The sequence below is a fragment of the Coturnix japonica genome, unplaced genomic scaffold (assembly GCF_054131305.1).
Source record: "Coturnix japonica strain WE unplaced genomic scaffold, WE-NBRP24 Scf049, whole genome shotgun sequence".
Taxonomy (NCBI): Eukaryota; Metazoa; Chordata; class Aves; order Galliformes; family Phasianidae; genus Coturnix; species Coturnix japonica.
In genome coordinates, this window is record NW_028188952.1 from 690,001 (window position 1) to 708,269 (window position 18,269).

Sequence of the window (18,269 nt, forward strand, 5' to 3'; positions counted from 1 at the left end):
CCTGCAGCTGCTGTGGGGAGAGGGCATCTCCAGCTCGAGAAAAGCTTCGTTCAGTTCGAAACTTACTTAAAAAAATACTGTTCCAGTGGAAGGTCACAGTGGTCCTTTGAGTATGAAACTGAAAGACCCCCTTCCCCCTTCCCCATCACGTGATTCATTAAATAATTAATGCAGAGGTTGCAGAATAGATATGTATTCGTCAGGAAAATCGCAGACATGGTCTCCTTGAGTCTGACGTGAAATTCAACTGTCCTTTAAAAAACAAGCCTATAGCTGAGGGAAAAAAAGAGAGAAAGAAGGAAAGGGAGGGGGGAGGGGGGGGGAGAGAGAGGGAGAGAGAGAGAGAGAAAGGGGGAGAGGAGGAGAGAGGGAGAGGAGTCTGCAATAAAACAATTCTCAGGAACCACGAAGCCACGCCGAGGGCTGGATTATTGTAAGTAGCAGGGGCTTCCCAATTCCTAGCGTGTCTATATGTCCATGTAAATTTATTGTTTGTTATTAATGTTATTGTCGTAAAATGTGACAAATAGCCGTCTTCATTTCCTCCCATTTCTCTTCACATGGTGCTATGTGTGTTTATACCCATCGAGGCATTTCATTGATATTTTTAGGAATATTCCTCTCTCCCCCTCTCCCTCTCTCTCTCTCTCCTCACAACCTCTTTTTTTTTTTTCCCTCTTCCCCCTTTCTTGATTTATTACAATAAACATGTCAGCAGCAGTGCGGCTGCCATTGTGTGTGTGTTTGTGAGAGAGTTGTGTTGTTTATAGTGGTGTCCAAGATAAATCATTTCTCGAGTGAAAATGATGTGCAAGCGATGATATTTTAGAGCGAAGATCTCTCTCTACCCCACTCCCTGGAGTTGATTATTTCAGACGATTTACAGTAATAGATCAGCAGCTAATATGAAAGCTCTGTAGCTGGGGGTCTTAAATTACAGCATCTGTGATTACCAATTAAGGAGAGATTTGTATAAATTTGGTAAACCGGGAACGCCTCATTGGCATATAAACCTGGTGACAGAGGACGACCTTAATACCAAAATTACAGCTCGGAGTCCTGCTTTGCAGCATCCCTTTATCAACGACAATTCATTTTCTTCCCCGTTCCCCACAGTTCCTTCTCCCCCCCACCATCCCCCCGACATAAGGACTCACCGGGTACGGACACGGTTTGCTCGAGCCGAGCGAGGAGGTTTACGGGGCTGTCCCGCTTTTAATCGGACACAGAAATAGGAATTCAAAGGCAAATAAGAAATTGCGTCGGGAAGGATGCAAAGCTTTGGGAGAGGAAAAGCTCCGGTCTCGAGCAAGAGGTGGGGGGATGGGGGTTAGTCTGAGAAGCTCAGAACAAAGGGGACCCGCTGTAAGTGGGGCGCTGCCGAAGGACCCCACGGGGCGGATTGTCCTCACAACCCCCACCCCCCCCACCCTGACAACAGCTCAAAGGGGGGATGCTCTCGTTGAGGGTAATTCGTTGTTCTTTTGTAGCAGGAAGATAACTTTGCGTAGAGCCCCGATCTCGCTGAGGCTGTAATGGTGATGGATGGAGAAATAGAGTACAGCGTTCTTGTGATGAAAGTTGGAGAAGGTGCTCTCAAGGAATCGCTTTGTATTTAGGGACCCGGGGCCCGTTTTTCCTCGCGAAAATCACACAACTACAAGAAGTAATAGCAATAGGTTGGAGTGGCAGCAGGACCTGGCTGGCAGCCGATACCTTTTAGTGATTGCTGTGCAAAACACAGCTGAATTTAGACAGGGAAATCCCTCTCAAGCTGCTGAGCCACGGTAGCAAAGCTGAAGCTTTGGGGACAAGGCGTGTGTCCGAGCCGGGGTCATCGCTACCTGCTTTAATGTCAGAGAGAGGAGAGAAGAGATGGGGAGGTGGGGATTGTCCCCCAAACAACCCCCCCCCAGCTCCGAACCGGACCAAATTGGTCCCAACCGCGAGTGTTGAAAGGGAAGGGGGGAAGTGAGAGATGGCGTTTTTAAATATTTTACAAGCTCCAACATGAAGGGAGTCAATAAAACTGACAACAGGAGCAAAGATTAAATGTTCGCACCGGATTCTCAGATGAGAATTCCCCGCTTTTCCCTTTCCTTTCCTCCTCCCTGCTCACCAGCCAAATCTAACACCGCCGAGTGGGGATATTTAACTCTGTCTGCTAATGTAAACCTTTATGTAGCAAAATTAGAGCAACTCAGCGACTTTCATTAAATATTAAGGGAGAAACAGGGACGGTGACTGAGCCAGAAATGCAGCATCATTCTCTGTCAAGTTCCATGTTAGTTTAAATTGTCGGCTTCAGATGGATACAGCCACCTCGCGTCTCTCAGCCACCGCTTTTTCTCTCCCCCCCCACCCTCCTCTATTTTAGTCAGTGGTATTTTGATTCGTTTTGTTACGTTTTTTATTTTTTTTATTCTCTTTAGGCTCGGGATATTGAGCGTGAGAAATGGGCACTTGGCGGGGGGCGGCTGCGAGCTCGGAGCGGGGGAGCCCCCCGCAGCCCCCGCCCCGTTTAAATCAATACCGGGGCTTTATTCAGCCCGGTCCAGACGCCATTGTGCGAATGTCGCCCTTTAATGACCAGATGTCAGGAGGAGATGGGCTGGCCGAAGGCTGCCGGGTCGCTCCGGCCGAACCTTCGTGCTGGGGACATTGGCCCGACCCCAGGGCGCTGCCATCCCGACCCGGGAAGAGAGTCCCAGACCCTAAATAGGATCCCAGACTCTGGATAAGAGACTCACACTCTTATTAATAGGCGCAGAGCCGGGATAGGATGCCCTAGATCCAAGAGGATGGACCATGCCAGGGATGGGACCCCAGCCTCAAACCTCGGAGGTCACCCGAGACCCAGGGTAGGACCCAAAACCCAGAGGGAACCCTCCCAAGGGTGGTATCCGAGTGGGTGGTGGGAAGGAGGGGGGGAAGGCAGAGCTCCCCCAGCACCCTCTCCGGGGCTGCAGGAAGGAACTGGGCTGGAGGGGGAGATGGGAGGGGGATTCTGCCAGATAGAGAGATACTGGCTGCGCTCAGAGCCCACCTCGCTTCTTGTTTCTCCCTTATGTGCTCCCCACTTCTCCCTACACAAATCCCGCTTAAAAATAATAACTAAAATCATAATCAAAACGATCCTCTCCGAGCTGGGAAGGGGCTGGGCAGCAGTAGAAGCCCCGCGCAGCCCCCCAGCACCGCCTGTCCCAGCTAAGCCACCAGCACATCCCCGACCCAAGCAAGCCACCAGCTCCTCACCACGTTAAATCTTCCCTTATCAACTCGGTTGAAGCCGAGTTTGATAGAAACTAGCTATCGCGGGTTACAGTTACAAAGGGTAGAGATAACGTTCAAGAGACGGGAGCAGATAGTAAGCTATTTCAAGTTGCTCGAGCAAGTGCCGTTGCACTAATTCCAGTGCAATAAGCGTTCCTCCTTGCCTGTCATCTCTCCAGAAGCTCCTGCTCCACTAGCGCTGTGAATCCGTGTTGATCACATCTCTCCCCTAAAGAAACCTCCCTCCCTCTTCTTCTTGGCCACACATCCCCTGTATTTTCCCGAAGAGGAAACTATTAACGTTGTAAATATGAGCCAACATCACCTTAATTCATAATTTATTGCGGGATGGTGGGAGAGGGTTATTTCCGATCAAAGCACCTCGGAGGGCGAGAGAGGAGAAGAGAGATGGAGGGGGAACACGCGGAGCGGGGGGAGGGGAGCAGAGAGAGGGGGAGCGGTCGGTTCTCTACTCGGATATTCAAGATTCCGAGGCCAAAGTAAAAGCGGAATCAGCCTCAATCCAGCTGCGATGCAGGCCCGAAAACAGAGGAAGGGATTTTGGGATCCGTAGCCAATTATGCTGCTTCATTTTAATATATAAAAAAAAAGGAGAGTGAGCTGCACGGGCAGTCAGGGCGGAGGGGAAGAGTCCGATGGCTTTTCAGTTTAAATAGGAGAGAGTCTGGAAACAGGGATGGTTTCTTTTAAAGTTGTTGGTTTTTTTCCCTCCTCTTTTTCCCCACTCTTTTTGTTGGAAGGAGGGATAGGAGAAAAGGGGGAAGACGACAGAAATAAAAGGCAATAACCACACTTCAGCACTTCCCTGTGCGTAACCGGCTCAGTTGAAAAGGAAGGCTATAAATCAGAGGTGATGGTGGAGATTTGACTCCTTACTTTTTAACACAGATATGAGGGGAGGGGTTAAAAAGAAATCCCCGCTCGTTGCTATTTTGTCTCCTTTTGATGTCCGACTCAATGCGAAATATATCAGTGCTTTATTGGCAGCGGTATCTGGAGGTCAAGAGAGAAGCCTGGAAAACTTCGGGTCAAATTTTCTCCGAGCATGTCCCGGGGAAATCAATAGGGGCTGGCAAACCACAGCCTATAGGGCTTGGGAATGGGGGGGTGCTATGGGTCTGGCGATCTGCCCCGCTTCCCCCAACCTTCTACCACTGGAGCCTCCGAGCTCAGAGCCCTTCACCTGCCTCTGGTCTGGGGCTGCAGCCGCCCCTCTTTGCTCAGCTCGGGGTGGTTTTGCTCTATTACTACTACTACTGCTACTACTATTATTATTATTGCTATCTTCTTTGGGGAGGGTTTGACACCCCTCACCCCCCCTTTCCCTCCCTGTTTTGGATCCGAGGCCGCGCAATGGCATTCTTCAGCCTTTCACCAGCATCCATATTTCCACATTTCCTCTCCCCGGGCTGAGGTCAGCTCCAGCAAATCGAGTCTAAAAATAACTCCAGGATCTGCTTTGTTGCTACTGTTACCTCTCCCCTTCCGTGATTCAAACCCGAGAGTCAACAGTGTTTCTTGCATGATATTACTTGAAAGAGGGCAAGAGTTAAAGGAGGAGTGTTTGACTGGGTGTTACTGGGTGGGGTAGGGGGGAAAAGAAAGGGGAAGAAAGAGCAAAAGAGAGAGAGAGAGAAAGAAGAGGGGAAAAAAGAGAGAAAGAGAGAAAGAAAGAAAGAGGGGAAAGAGGCAGAGAGAGAGAAAGAATGAGAGAATGAAAGAGAAAGAAAGAGAAAGATGGGAAAAGAGAGAGAAAGAAGGAAAGAGACAGAGAGAAAGAGAGGAAAAGGAGAGAAGGAAAGAGAAAGAAAGGGGGAAAGTGGAGAAAAAGAGAAACAGACAAAGAGAGAAAGGAAACTCGCTGGGCTTTGCACAACTTTTATTCCTCGCCCCTTTCTTTCTCCCTCTTTCTTTCTTTCTCTTTCCTTCGTTTCTTCCCTTTCCCCGCACGAGACATATGGAATCAATTTTGTATCCTGACATTGAAGGCCGGCCAATTCCTACTGGCTCTAAAAACCAGAATCCATTTGGTTCCCTTCTCTCCAGCACCCCTTGTCACTCAGTATTATAACAGTCTTGCAACATTTTAAGTCTTTATAAAGAGAAACAGCTTTCCAGATAGAAACGAAGGATTGAGGAGTGGGGGAGGTTTGGGGGATTGGTTTTTTTCTTTCCTTTTTCTTTTTGCTTTTTTTCTTTTAAGGGGGAATGCGAGTCCAACCTCCCCCTCCCGGCACCCCCACTTCATCCCCTGCCGTTCGGTATCTCTCAGCAGAAGGGGCCGCATCTTTGCGATACTTTCAGCTGTTTTGGAAGCGTTTTTCTCCACGTCAAGTCAGTTCCGATTGAATCGAGTTAGTCCATTATATGTATAAATATATATATAAATATCAAAGCATCTTTGGGGAAAAACCAAACCAAACCCAAACCAAAGCGACAAACCGCGGCCGAACACACTGTCAACGAGATCCACCGCGGTGCAACAAAGTAGTTCCTTTTCCACTCGTTAATTTGGCCGCCTCAGCTGTAAAGTCGCACCACCCCAGTTCGGCTTCTCTCCTTCTTCAAGTCTTGCAGTCGGACGGTAAAACAGGTAAGAAGTTACAGAGAAATAAATAAAAGAACGACTTTTATTTATTAATTTATTTATTAAAGGCTCTGCCTTTCCCTGCTCCGACTTTGGGAGCTGTAATTAATTGCCCAAAGTCTTTGACAGGCCGCTCCTCATCCCTCCCGGTAACTATTTAAGACCGATGTCTCTGAGCAGGACGGGGGGAAGCTGAAGATGAACAAAAATGATCTCTCACGGTCCATAATCGGGACCGGCTACAAACTGCTCCTTTCCAAGTGCGTGTTTACCCGCAAAGTTTGTCCGGGCCACATTTGTTTAAAGTTTAGCACCTCTCTCTCGTTTGAAAAAGAAACTACAAAAGCCCATTGGAAAAGCTGAGTGTTAAGCCGAAGAATGTATGTGATGGTGATTTATGGCCCTACAGACTTTCTTGTTTACTTGAAACAGATCCTAATTACAACGGCTTCTTAAAAAAAAAAGGAAAGAAAAGAAATCCCAAGCTCTGTGTATGTCTATCGCGAGGGTTCCCTCCCCAGGTCCGGCTATAGCGGCCAGATGTGACTTACAAACATCTGGCTCCTTGAGCTGCTTGTCTCTGTGGTGGCCATTGAGTTTGGATCGAAATGGGTAAGGCAGAGACTCTTCAACATTTGGCTTGAAAGTAGAGTAGTTTGGAGAGTTAGAGCATGAGAGTGCCAGGCTTTTAGAACGGGTTATGGTTTGGTTTGGTTTGGTTTGGTTTGGTTTGGTTTGGTTTGGTTTGGTTTGGTTTGGTTTGGTTTGGTTTGGTTTGGTTTGGTTTGGTTGAGTAGGATTGGATTGGATTGGGTTGGGTTGGGTTGGGTTGATCTGGGAGAGGGATGTACTCGAAAATGCTTCATTTCACACAAATGCCATTTCTGCCGAAATGAAACTGGAGGGAGGGTGAATTTTCATATGGAAAGATCGGGTGCAGTGTTTTCTATGGACTTTTGATCTTCATTTCGTGCTCAGAAATCCCCTTCTCCTCTCACATCCCATAAACTCCCGGGGTAGATTTAAAGAGCGAGGCAGGAAACTCGTTTACATGGAGGGGGGGAAAAAAAATCCGAGAAATTGAATTAGATCTGGAAAGTTATTCTTAATACGTATCTATTTGTGCTCTCTGCTCTCCTCTGCTTCCTTTCCCTTTAGAACAAGAGAATAACTCTGCCCTCTGGACAAGTTCCCAGTTCTAAAAATGTCCACACGCATTGTGAAACTGGGAAACTTTGGACTCAGTGCCTGATATTTCCCGAGGCAAACTGTTATGTTGGCAGGGAGAATATCTCGGATATATGGAGTCTATCGGTGGGGGTGGGGGTGGGGGTCCATTTTTGTGTGTGTATTTTTGCCCTTTTTCTTTCCCCTTGTAGATTGCTTTGCATTCAGTCTCCCCAGCTTAGGAATTATCTGCTCTCGCCTGCAGCTAAAGCTGTTTTTTTCTCTTGCCGAGCACTTGATCTGTTGGCGAATGAAATCTGAGAAGGAACCGCAGGCCCTAAGTGGCCGTAATTTAATTGATTTTATCATAAATCATCAACTTCATGAAGAAGCAAAGTTTTCATTGAAGTAAATTGATATTAATGGTCACTTTCTGAAATACAGCTGTATAGATCTATATGTTGTCGGTGCTTTCACTTCTCTTTTGGGACAGGAGGTTTGGAAAGGGGATGGGGGGAGTGGATGTCTTTCCACCCCTCCAGTTTTCTTTCCTCCCACTCTCCTTAAAAAACGAATGTCTGCAGCGTGGGGGTCTCCGTCCTGAAGTGGATGGGGGGGGCTGGAAGCTCTGTTCCTCTTTGTGGCATTTTACAGCAATGGGGATATCTCGGATCACCGAGATGAGGTTTTTAGTGCAGATGTGAATCAAGCAGCCCGATTTCTGTGGGTTCTTTGCTGCCACCCCTGTCCAGGGGATTTGTGGGAGCAGGGATGATCTATTTCTGCCTAAAACGCGTGTGTTACAGAGAGGCGCATTCGTGCTAGAAGTAGAAATAGGGTTTAAAGCCTCTGCTTCCATCTACGTGTCCTCTTCTTCGTTAAACATTGCCGTTCCCAAAGCTTTCCCCCCTAACTAAAAATTAACCAAGGACTCGGGGTAGATTGGAGCCCTTTGATATGGTGATGAGGATGTCAGATCAAATGCCCTTACAGTAAGGGGGGATTTTAGCACGGGACAGAGGCTCTGCTGTGTGTCTGTCGGTGGCAGTGGGATGGTTGCAGAGATGTTCAGAGAAGGGAGAATACAGGACTGGCTGCTATCCACACGGTTCCCTATAGAAGACCGATATTCAGTGGGAACATCCCAAACCAGAGAAATACAATTCCTTAACTCCGCTTCTTTACCCCTCTCCTGATACTCCCTCGTCAGAAATTAATAGTCCTTACGAAGTAGAGCACGGAAGAAGGTAAACTGAGCTTATTTCTTCTCCCAGGTCCCTTCTCCCCCATGCTCAGACCGTCCAACAGAGCCCGTCGGGTCCTGGATTCAGGCGAGTATCACTGCAAAAAATAACCCATTTTCTGCTTTTTTTCTCACTGATAGTAACACTGCAGTAGGATGGGTGAGGGATGGGAAGGCGGGGTGAGACAACTAGGAGTCCTTTTCTCTCTACATCTGTCTCTAAATCTATATCGGAGGAGGAGAAGGCTGAGAAGCCCCACTCTGTTTTTCTTGCCCCTAAATACTTCTTAAAGCCCCTCCATCTCCGTTGTCTCTGTCGTTCAGCGGAGCGGTGGTTGTTGCGATCGTTTTCCTCCTTAGTGTTCGTTCGTCTCCTCTGCCTTCGGGACAAAAGATAGTATGGGTTGTTTTGTTTTGTTTTGTTTCGTTTTTGGGGGGGTGGAAGGTGGGAGGGCTGGAGAATAATAGTTAGAAGAAAAGAATTAATAAGAAACTAAAAGCCCCCATAAACCAGGCCAGCCCCAGCTGCAATAGGAAGGAGTGAGGGGGTATCTCCGGCCCGGCAAGTTGAGGAAATTTGATGATGGAGGAATTAGTGAGAGTGAAGGGGGAGAGGATCGTTTCCCAATTCTATATAAAATGGGCAAAAGGTTGACGTGTCCCAATCACGTGAGCGCATAATTCAAGCCATTATTTTGGCATTTGGAGGGTGGGTGGAGGAGCTGGGATGGCGATTCCTCCCGTCTCTGCTGAGCTGTTCCCAAAGTATCGATTTGCAACGCGCTGATAGCGCAAATTGCCTCCTTTTCGCTCCCAGCATCATCCCCACCCACGCACCCACCGACCCCGAAGTGCCCCGAAATAGCAGCTCCGTTGGGGCGGAGTGACATAGAGATGGGAACCCCTGAGCTGTGTGTCCTCTGCACTGTCAGTTCTTTTTGGGGTTGTTTTTTGTAGGGTTTTTTTTAGGGGTGGTGTTGGGGTTTTTTTTTGGGGGGGAAACAATTCAGAAACACTTCCGCTGAGTGATCATTAACCTGGTGAGTTATCGCTCCTTCCAGCAAAGGTCATGGGGAGAAAAAGGTCTAATCTGTCAAGGAAAAAAACACCGCTCACTCTCTGCTTCATTTTGATTTCTTATCCTCATTGGCTTCTGTTTGGGGTACCGGGAGGTCCTGGTCCCTCCATAACTCTCCCCTTCTTCGGACTGTCTATTTGCGGGATAGGAGTGAGGAAAGCCAAACTTCTTCCTTTTAGTTAATAACAGTAATAAGAATAAATCATAAAAAGACCCCTGGAGGAAGCAGTGGGTGCTGCGGGGCTCGCAGGGCTGGGCTGAGTCTGCACCGCCTGTGAGAGAGAAATTAATGCAAAGCAAATCAAGCAAAGCCGCCCAGATCAAAACAAAGAACGAGGGTTGGGGTGGGGGGGGGGGGGGCGGGAAGACACTGGCTCCATCCATCCCTCCACTGCCTTTATTGCAAGGGAATAAATTAAAAACAAAGAGAAACAATCTCTCCCCCCCCCCCCCCCTCCTCCCTAGACGTTATTTATGTCAGATCCCCTCTGCTTGTTTGTTTGTTTGCTTGTTTGTTTCTCTTTTCCCTCCTCCCTCCAGCAAAAAGTGCTCTTTTTGGACGCGGTTCCCCCATTTGACCCCCCTCCCTTCTCCTTGCCCTTCTTTTCCCCCCTCTTCTCCCCCAGCTCCTGGGCCCAACGTGGGAGTAAATCTCCGGGACTCACATTTCGTTTGCCGACTTCACCAAGCAAAAGAAAATAGCAAAAAAATACCCCACGTTTTTCTTTTTTCTCTTTTCCCAACTCCCCGCCCCCCATTCCCCCCCCCCAACCCCCCTTACAAACGTATACTCCGCAGAGGGAACTGGAAAGCCCCGGTTAAAGCGGGCAAGGCTCCGAAGGAAGCGGAATATTGCCAAAGCTGTGTATGAAAGTGTGTGTGAACGTAATAATAACCCTAATAAAAAACACAGCTCTCGGCCGCCGATGGGAGAAGGTCACGGAGCATCCGCGAGTGATTTATGGACTCGGGGATGTTGTCACACGCCGAGTAAGGGCGTGAGGGGAACGTTTTTATTTGAGATTAATAACTTCAACATCCAGAACGGAAACGGGATTATGAAAGCGACCGAATGTTTCCCCAAACGAAAATATTTTAAAATGAGATCGCTTTTTTTTTTTTTGTTCGTTCGTTTGTTTGTTTGTTTTCCCTTTTCTTTCCCTTCTCTGTTCCTTTTCTAAGTCCTCCCGCTGATAAATCTCGGCGCGGCTTTAAACGCGTTCCGGTTCGACCCGTCCGTCCTACAGCCAAACCCCAAACTGAGAACCCCCATGTAACACCCCCCCCCCCCTCATTCCTCATCCCGACTCCTTCAGGAAAGTGCGTTCCATGATGTTTTACTTTTGTTGAACCCAAAGCCAAAGGACCCCGCGTGTACTTCACCCCTTCAACACGCTGAACTCGGAAGTTACCGACGGCTTTTAACCAAAAGCCTTTCGGTTCTTATTTATTTATCACGTGTTTTTGTATTTTCCTGACGCTCAGAAGCCAGCACCCTCTTGTCGGGTCCCCATCGCAGTCCCAGACCTGGGGTGGAAGGGGGAGGGAGGGGTCCTCGATCTCAAATTGGCAGAAAGGAGGGCAGTGCCCACCGCCTGCGGTGCCACTTCGGTTAAGGGCGAGTGGAAAGTGGTGCAACCCCTGGCAAAGCTGCACTCGCTTGGATGAGGGATATCCTCAGAGGAGGTGCTGGGGAGGGGAGGGGGGGGGTTGTTATTAGAGCCCGTCTGCTCCCCATTTCCACCCAAACATTTCCCTATGTGATGATTTCCCTTCGCTTTCCCTCGTCCAAGCTTCTCTGACCCGAGTTTCATACTTTCTTTCTTCCTCTCTCTCTCTCTCTCTCTTTTTTTTTCCCCTCTTCAGTTCTTCTCCTTTCTCAAACTCCACCGCAGCCCCGTGTTTGCTGGACCACACATCCGGGAACCGGTGAGTTTTGCCCTGTCTCCTACCTGCTCCCCTTCCCATAGCCCTCCTCCCTTCACCCCATTCACACGGAGCCATTCCTCCTCCAAAAAAAAAACAACTCACCCAACGTGACTTTATTCCTTTCTTTATTTACTATTTCCCCACCAAACACGGCTGCCCCGGATTACAGCAGAGTATTTTCTTTTTCCATTTCGCTACCGCCTTGTCTTGAAACTTTGTGATTTATGGCCGTAACTTCCAGGGAGTGTTTTAAATGGAAGAGATTTCCTGAGCTCCCTTTGAAGGGAAACCCGGTCGGGTTGCAACATTTGCTGCTGATTTGGTGCGAGGGAGCTGCACTTTAAAGGCAAAAAAAGAGAAATCAGCTGCATCCCAAGCAGAGATGGTAATACACGGGGAGCCCAAAAACTGTTTGAAGCAGCCCAACTTGTAACGACCTGTGCAACGACCTGCTGAATACTTTGGTTTTTCGGCAGCCAATTTAAGGTTAAAGCAAAATGTTGCACTTCGGAAGAGTTACTTGCAGAGCCCGAGGTGTTTCTGCTCGTCAGAAGTCGGTGGAGGTCCATATTCAGAAACCCACCCAGTACTTCACCTACAGAGAAGTCCTTAAAGAAAAGTCCCCGGTAGTTTCTCCTCTTTCCTTGCCTGGAATCTCAACGCCGGAGCTCCAAACTAATAACAGTCTTGCAGTAGAAATGATGTTTTTGAGCAGATCATAGTCAGATGGGGGCTGGAGGGGTGGGAGGGGGGGGGGAGAATCTCAATAGCCACATCCCCGTGGAAAGCTCTCATTCCGGGGTCTGAAGGCAGAACAATAGCTGGAAACACCGTAGTCCGCGGGATAAGACTTTGTCCATCACTTAGAAAGCTTGTTTGTCCAACCCACCATAAATCCTCTCGAAAGTCAGATGTTCACTTGGACACCTTGGGTTTTTTCTGTCCATACTTATTCGCCTAAAGGTGCCCCCCCATTAAAAAAAGAAGAAAAAAGGCGATGGACCCCCCCCCACCCCCACCCCCCACCCCCGCTGAGGCATACCTTCCTGCGGAGTCCTGAGAGCCTTTGTGGTCACTGCTTGTCTGGCTCTGCTAAACGCAAATCCCCCCAGTCAGCACTTTTAACCCAAAGGAGCGAGCGTCAGAATTAAAGGAGAGAAGATAATTGCGATGCGAAACAAAAGTAGCACTTTAAAAAAAAAAAATGCAGACACCTCAATTCTTTGCCCTGCCTTCCTCCCACTCTTCGGCCCCTCCTCGTCACGGACTTTCCCCAGGACGCATCTTGGCGAGTTTCTGCTTTCGGCAGCGTGTGGGAGCGGGGAGAGGCATAAATCTCCCGTGGCGACAGCGGCAGCTCCTCGCATAGCAATAACAGCGATATTAATACGGCCTCTAATAACCCTCGCCCCGTCCCACACCTCGCACCCCCCCCCCCCCCCCCTCTATAGTCACCCGGCCCCAAACTCTCCGCTAAAGTTCCGAGGGTTCCATCCACGTCAGCCCCTCTGTGGGGTACCCTGGCTGCCGCCCCCCCCTGTCCCCAAAGACCCCCCCCCCCCGTGCCCCACATTTCGTGGCCGCCTCGGTGGGACCAGCGGGAGCCGAGCGCAGCCGGGGTCGGGGGGGGGGTGGGAGGGAGGGGGGGGTGCCAGCAGCGGCTATTGAAAGCGGCCGCGAGAGAGGAGAAGGGGGGGGGGAGAAACCATGACTATTTTGAAACGGTTTATTAGCATAAATTGACACCTAATTGTTAAACACGTGAATCAAAGGCGAGCTTTACTATCTTTCTGTCTAGGCCTCTGTCCACCACGTCTGCAATTAGCATAATTTTTCACTAGTGACGCTGTTCGGGAGCCTCGCTGCCTCCTTTGCCCAGCAATCCGAACCCAATCTGTGTTTTTAAATATCCCCTCCGCTTTCTTTCCCCCTCGCCCCCCGCCCTCCCCGTCGCCTGGATTCTTTTCGTTATTATTTTAATCCTAGCCAAGCATTGCATAGTTAAAAGACGGGGGGTGTGTGTGTGGGGGGGTGTTGTGTTCAGCTTTTCTTTCTTTCTTTTTTTTTTTCCTCCCTTCTCCTTTCCCTTCTTCCCCTTTGCTGTGCTAAAGCAGAGGCCATTGTTATCAGTGAGCAGAGCGTACCAGTCTATAGGGCAACCAGAACCTCGGGGTTTGTCCATTCAAAGCCCTCAGCTTTTCCGCACATCTTGGAAGCTGGAAAGCATCTTGATTTTTCCTCCCCCCCCCCTCCCCAAACGGAGACAGAGAGACAATTTGAGCTGCCGTAACCGAAAGCTCCACTGGCTGAGCCCCCTCCCCCCTGTTTTTTTTTTTCTTCTTTTTTTTTTTTCCCTTTTTTTTTTCCCTTCTTAATACATACATCCATCCATATGCCGGATTTTTTTCCCCCCCTTCTCTCTCGTATATTCCTTTAACGTTTTTAAAGGAAGGGGGTCATTCCTTGCTTATTGATTGCGTGGATGCTGGATGTGAAAATATATTATGTCTGCCCGTGCTTTGCTCGTCAGAGACTAAGGTAAGCCGGACTCAAATAGGCTATCACTTTGTGAATGGCGGAGTATATGTCCCAATGATTTATGACCATATGACTCCAATCTCGGTTCAAGAAGAGTTCACAAGCTTTAAGCTTCCTTCCACGCAGAGACTCTTTCGCAGCCCTCATCCAGGGCCCTTTTTTTTTCTCTCCCCCCCGCTTTACAACTGGGGGAGTTCTGGTTGGGGTGAAGCTCGGCGGTGGGGGGAGGGAGGAGGGAGATTTTAGGACTGTGTCTCTATTTTGCAGGCAGATCCATCGCGAGGCGGTCGCTGCGATTTGAGGTCTTTTTTTTTCCCCTCTTTTTTTTTTTTCTTTTTCTTTTTTTTTTTTTTGAGCAGCCGACTTATCGCGGAGGGCACGTTTAGCATCTTTATGATTAATAATAATTGCGATGAAAACCGGGGCTGCTCCTGCTCGCCCGGTTGTGGGAAACGTACCTTGGGAAGGGGAGGAGGGGGGTGGGGGAGGCGGGGAGGGGAAAGACCCCTCTCTTCTTCACAAACAGGCAGGTTGTGAATTTAGGGTTTCCAACATGGAGGGATGGTTTTTTTTTTACAGCAGAATACATCCGCCTTCCATTTCTTTTTTCCTCTTTCCAACCCTCATTCCCCTTCGAGAGCCCCGTTTCTTCTCTCAGCCCTCCATCACCTTTACCTACCCCCGATCTTTATTATTCTTTCGGAGGATGAGGAGGTGAGGGCGAAAAGGGGGGGGGATAAATATCTCAACACCTTCGCACTCCAAAGTTCCGGGCACAGAGTTTGTGCTTAAACGTTCCCTTCTCTCGAAGTGAAAGTTGAAGCGTTACGAAGCACCCAGCGCTGATCCCGGCCGGCTTTAATTGGAACAGGAGATAATCGAATATTTATCATTCCTCCCGAGATCTTTTTATTATTATTATTAGTTATTTATTTATTTATTTTTGAAAGCCAACAATCCCTCCGAGTCAATAATTAGGATCGCGGCCGTCTTCGGCGAAGATAAATGAGCGGCGTTTGAGAGATGAGGTACAAAGCGAACCTTCGGCGGATGCCACGAGCGAAAAGAGCCTTTGGGCGAAGGGGGATCGTAAATTTCTTTTATGGACGTTTCCAAAACAAAACCCAAAGAAATCGCTGTTATTTTTAGCTGCCTTTTCTTTTTTTTTTCCTCTTGCTGAGTCTCCCCAGCTCCGTTCTGCTTTTGGTTTGTTTCGTGTTCTTTTTTCTTCCTTAAGAATCCTATGGCAGACAGGAAGGCCTTGGAGAAATTCCCACCTCTGCCCTTCCAGACGATTTCAACAAACCTATTCATAAGAAAGGAGCTGCTGTTTGCTAATTAATTCCCGGCTTCTCAAGCAGGGTAGCGGAGTTTACTTTTTAATAAGACTTATTTATCATGCCGAGGGAACCAAATGAGAATAACTCCCAGCAAGGATATCACTCTCGCCGCAGACAATAATGCATCTCGGCGGAAGATGCAATACAGATCTGGGAATGCATAAAGGATTTAATCAGTGCAAAAAAAGCCAAACAGTCCCTTCGTGGGCACTTTGTCTGCGGCCGTGTTAAAAGTAGATGGGGGTTTCGTCTGTCGTGAGAGAGGAGCTCAGCAGCCGGGGAAAGAAAGGGGGAAAAAGCTCTTATTTATTGCCGAGCTGTGGCTGCTGTCAAACCCCAGAGCTCGGATCTATCGCATGAGACTTTTTATCTCCACCGAGTTTATTTTGTTTTATTTTAGAGGAACGGAGAGCCCAGAAGCAATTAAATATACGGTAGATACAATTAAATATACAATGGATATCTTTCTATCTTTTTTTTTAAGTACAGTGGCTCCTTGCCAACTGTGAGCTGCAGAGAGGAGCCTCTGCCTTTTCTAAAGATGTTTGCTGCCTGATTCATCCTTATCCATCAGATTATTTTCTGCTCAAGATGGTTTTTGTGCTTCTAAGGGTATTTCTCCTCTGTCTTCACGGCAGAGAAAGTTTTTGCTTTAGGAGAAGAGAAAGAAAGGGAGAAAAGCGTCAGAGAGGGGGAGAAATTCATAAAGAGGTGGGGGAAAAAAAGAGTGGGGGGGGAGGGCATGAAGAGAGAAAGAAAAGAGAAAGGTTTCATTTTGTGATCTGAGGGTTTGAAGTGGGTTTTTAGACTTTCGGAGCTTGGACTGAGGGTGAGAGGAATGGTAAAATATCAAAGGGTTCCAAAGTTAGGAGCAAATGGTCCGGAGACGTGTTTGTTTTCGGAGGGAAACAAAAAGAAAACCAACACAACAGCAATTAAAGTGGTTTTGGAATTACATCTCGGCAGTGGTAGTTCCAGATTCAATACCGACAAGCGTGAAGCAGTGCAGTGAAGGGGTATGTTTTCTAAATACAACCTGTGCTGCCAGAAGGAGAGAGAGAGGGGGGCTGACAAACAGGCCAAAGGAAGCACATTCTTGAATTCGTGCCCTTGCTTCAATCTGCTTAAAATATTTGCTCTGAATTCCAAAGACATTGTGAGTCTCTGAGTAAACAGCAAATTGAGCCAAGTGTGTCAGGACAAGGCTACCTGGATAGGGCATATCAAGGCTTTGCTGTTTTCCAATTAAAAACAAACAGAGCAGAGAATGGCCCTACCCTAAACTTAGTGCACTTTTCTGACTAACATCCTGCTGGTTTTTGTGCTTGATTTGAATAGGAGATAGGAAGGCCAGAGTCTCATTCCTCTCATGCTCGTAGTTAGCAGTTATCCATCTTTAGGCTTATATTTACATTAATACTTGTGCTAGCTGCTGATGGATCTGCATATACATCCATACTCTCATATCAGTGGGTGTATGTGTGAATGCATGTGTGTATATACTTATACACAGAGAGAAATATGGATGTAAATAGACGTATTCAGATGTAGCCACGTGTACTTATTGAAAATGTATTTAGTCCTACAACCTTGCTGCTATGCTTTAAGGGAAAGAAAGGGGCAAACAAACAACAGCCAGGAAAACTACCCCCCAAAATCAGCTCAGCACTTTTGCACTGCAACATTTGATGAGCCTTCTGAGGCTGCACACAGGACAAAATCTGCTCAAAGCATCTGTTCACCCTGTTCTGCAGGACCCTATTCATGTCATGTGCCTTTCAGGCCCCAAGATGGATTCATAGGCCGGGTACTATTATTGTGTGTTTTCTCCTAACCTTTCAGGTCAGCTTCCAATAGACAGCTGGAAACGGCCTGTCACGTGGCCTTGGGGTGCCAATGTTCTGCCATAGGGGTGTCAAGACCCTGGTAGCTGGAAAAATCATTTTGGGGAATCCCGGAGATGCAGAAGACAACGTACTACGAAAGCTCTGCGCTCTTTGGGGGCTATTCCTATGGGAGCACCAATGGGTTTGGCTACGAGGGCCCCCAGCAGCCCTTTCAACCTGGTTCCCATGTGGAGAACGACTTCCAGAGGTCTGCCTGCTCCCTCCAGTCCCTCGGCAACACGACCCAGCACGCAAAAAGTAAAGACCTGAATGGGAGCTGTATGAGGCCGAGTTTACCCCAAGAGCACCATCCGCCTCCGACTGTCTCACCACCCCCAAACCCCACCACCAACAGCACCAGTAGCAACAGCAATAACCAGTCAGGGAGCAGCAAAAGTGCCCCGAGTAAAGCCAACCTCAGTGCAAACGCCAGTCTCACCAAGCAGATTTTCCCCTGGATGAAAGAATCGAGGCAAAACTCGAAACAGAAAAGCAGCTCCCCTAGCACAGGTACACCATTCTTCTTTTGTGACCATCCCTATTCCTGCATCGCTGGGTAGCAAAGCAATGGGGTCTTGTTTAGGGGAAGGATGGGGGGTAAAGAATGCAGCGAGGATGAAGATACTGGGCACAACCCACAGCTACCAGCCATGTACACCCCATGGCCTTGGTCCATCCTGCAGTGCTGGCTGAGAACACTTGGCTTATCCTACAACAACCAGAGCATGGCAGGGAATTACAGCTGAATAAGGCCACTGCCTGACTGTGCAGGAACTCATACCCCAAAATATACACCCACCAATTGCCCAGTGATGCTGAAGCTGAGTGCTTGTTCCCATCCTTCCCCCTGCCTCATACACAGCAGTGAACACAGTGCATGTGTGCATATAGGGAGCATATGCATAAGTAGGTGGATATTTTTGCATGCATGCACACATCTCTAATGCCATCAAGAGAAAAAAAATCAGCGTGGAAATGGCACTGTTGTGATGAATGTATTTGTATGAACTCTGCAGCACACGCTTCACTGTATTAATACCATATATCCATTATGCACATAGTACAAAAATACCAGTATAAATGGAATTTGGTATTTAACAATACGCGTGCAGATCATTCTCTTACACAAATACAAGGCACAAACAAGATGTGCACGTGTGTGTATCCATACTTCTGCAAACAAAGTGCCTCCCAACACTGCCCCATG

At 48.2% G+C, this 18,269-nt stretch overlaps 1 protein-coding gene and 1 long non-coding RNA gene across 32 annotated transcripts in view; one reads left to right on the plus strand and one right to left on the minus strand.

Annotated features, from left to right (window-relative positions):
- The window catches only part of HOXB3 (homeobox B3), a 59,489-nt gene that overhangs the window by 38,547 nt on the left and 2,673 nt on the right, over positions 1-18,269 (plus strand). For 3 of the 31 annotated variants that reach the window (XM_085532256.1, XM_085532258.1, XM_085532245.1), the window contains exons 2-3: positions 8,323-8,379; positions 17,019-17,572. In XM_085532256.1, coding sequence (XP_085388382.1) covers positions 17,137-17,572 — 436 coding nt within the window. In that variant the 5' untranslated portion in view covers positions 8,323-8,379; positions 17,019-17,136. Of the gene's footprint in view, positions 434-2,608; positions 2,862-5,348; positions 5,888-6,066; positions 6,494-8,322; positions 8,380-11,235; positions 11,357-13,189; positions 13,837-17,018; positions 17,573-18,269 lie in introns of those variants that run through there. The other 28 variants (XM_085532259.1, XM_085532246.1, XM_032449396.2 and 25 more) reach the window with 25 other exon arrangements.
- LOC146752243 (uncharacterized) lies at positions 11,407-12,425 on the minus strand. The gene is made up of 2 exons (XR_014940755.1): positions 12,341-12,425; positions 11,407-12,255 (listed from the first exon to the last, which is right to left on the minus strand). It is a non-coding gene; the product is annotated as an uncharacterized LOC146752243 (long non-coding RNA).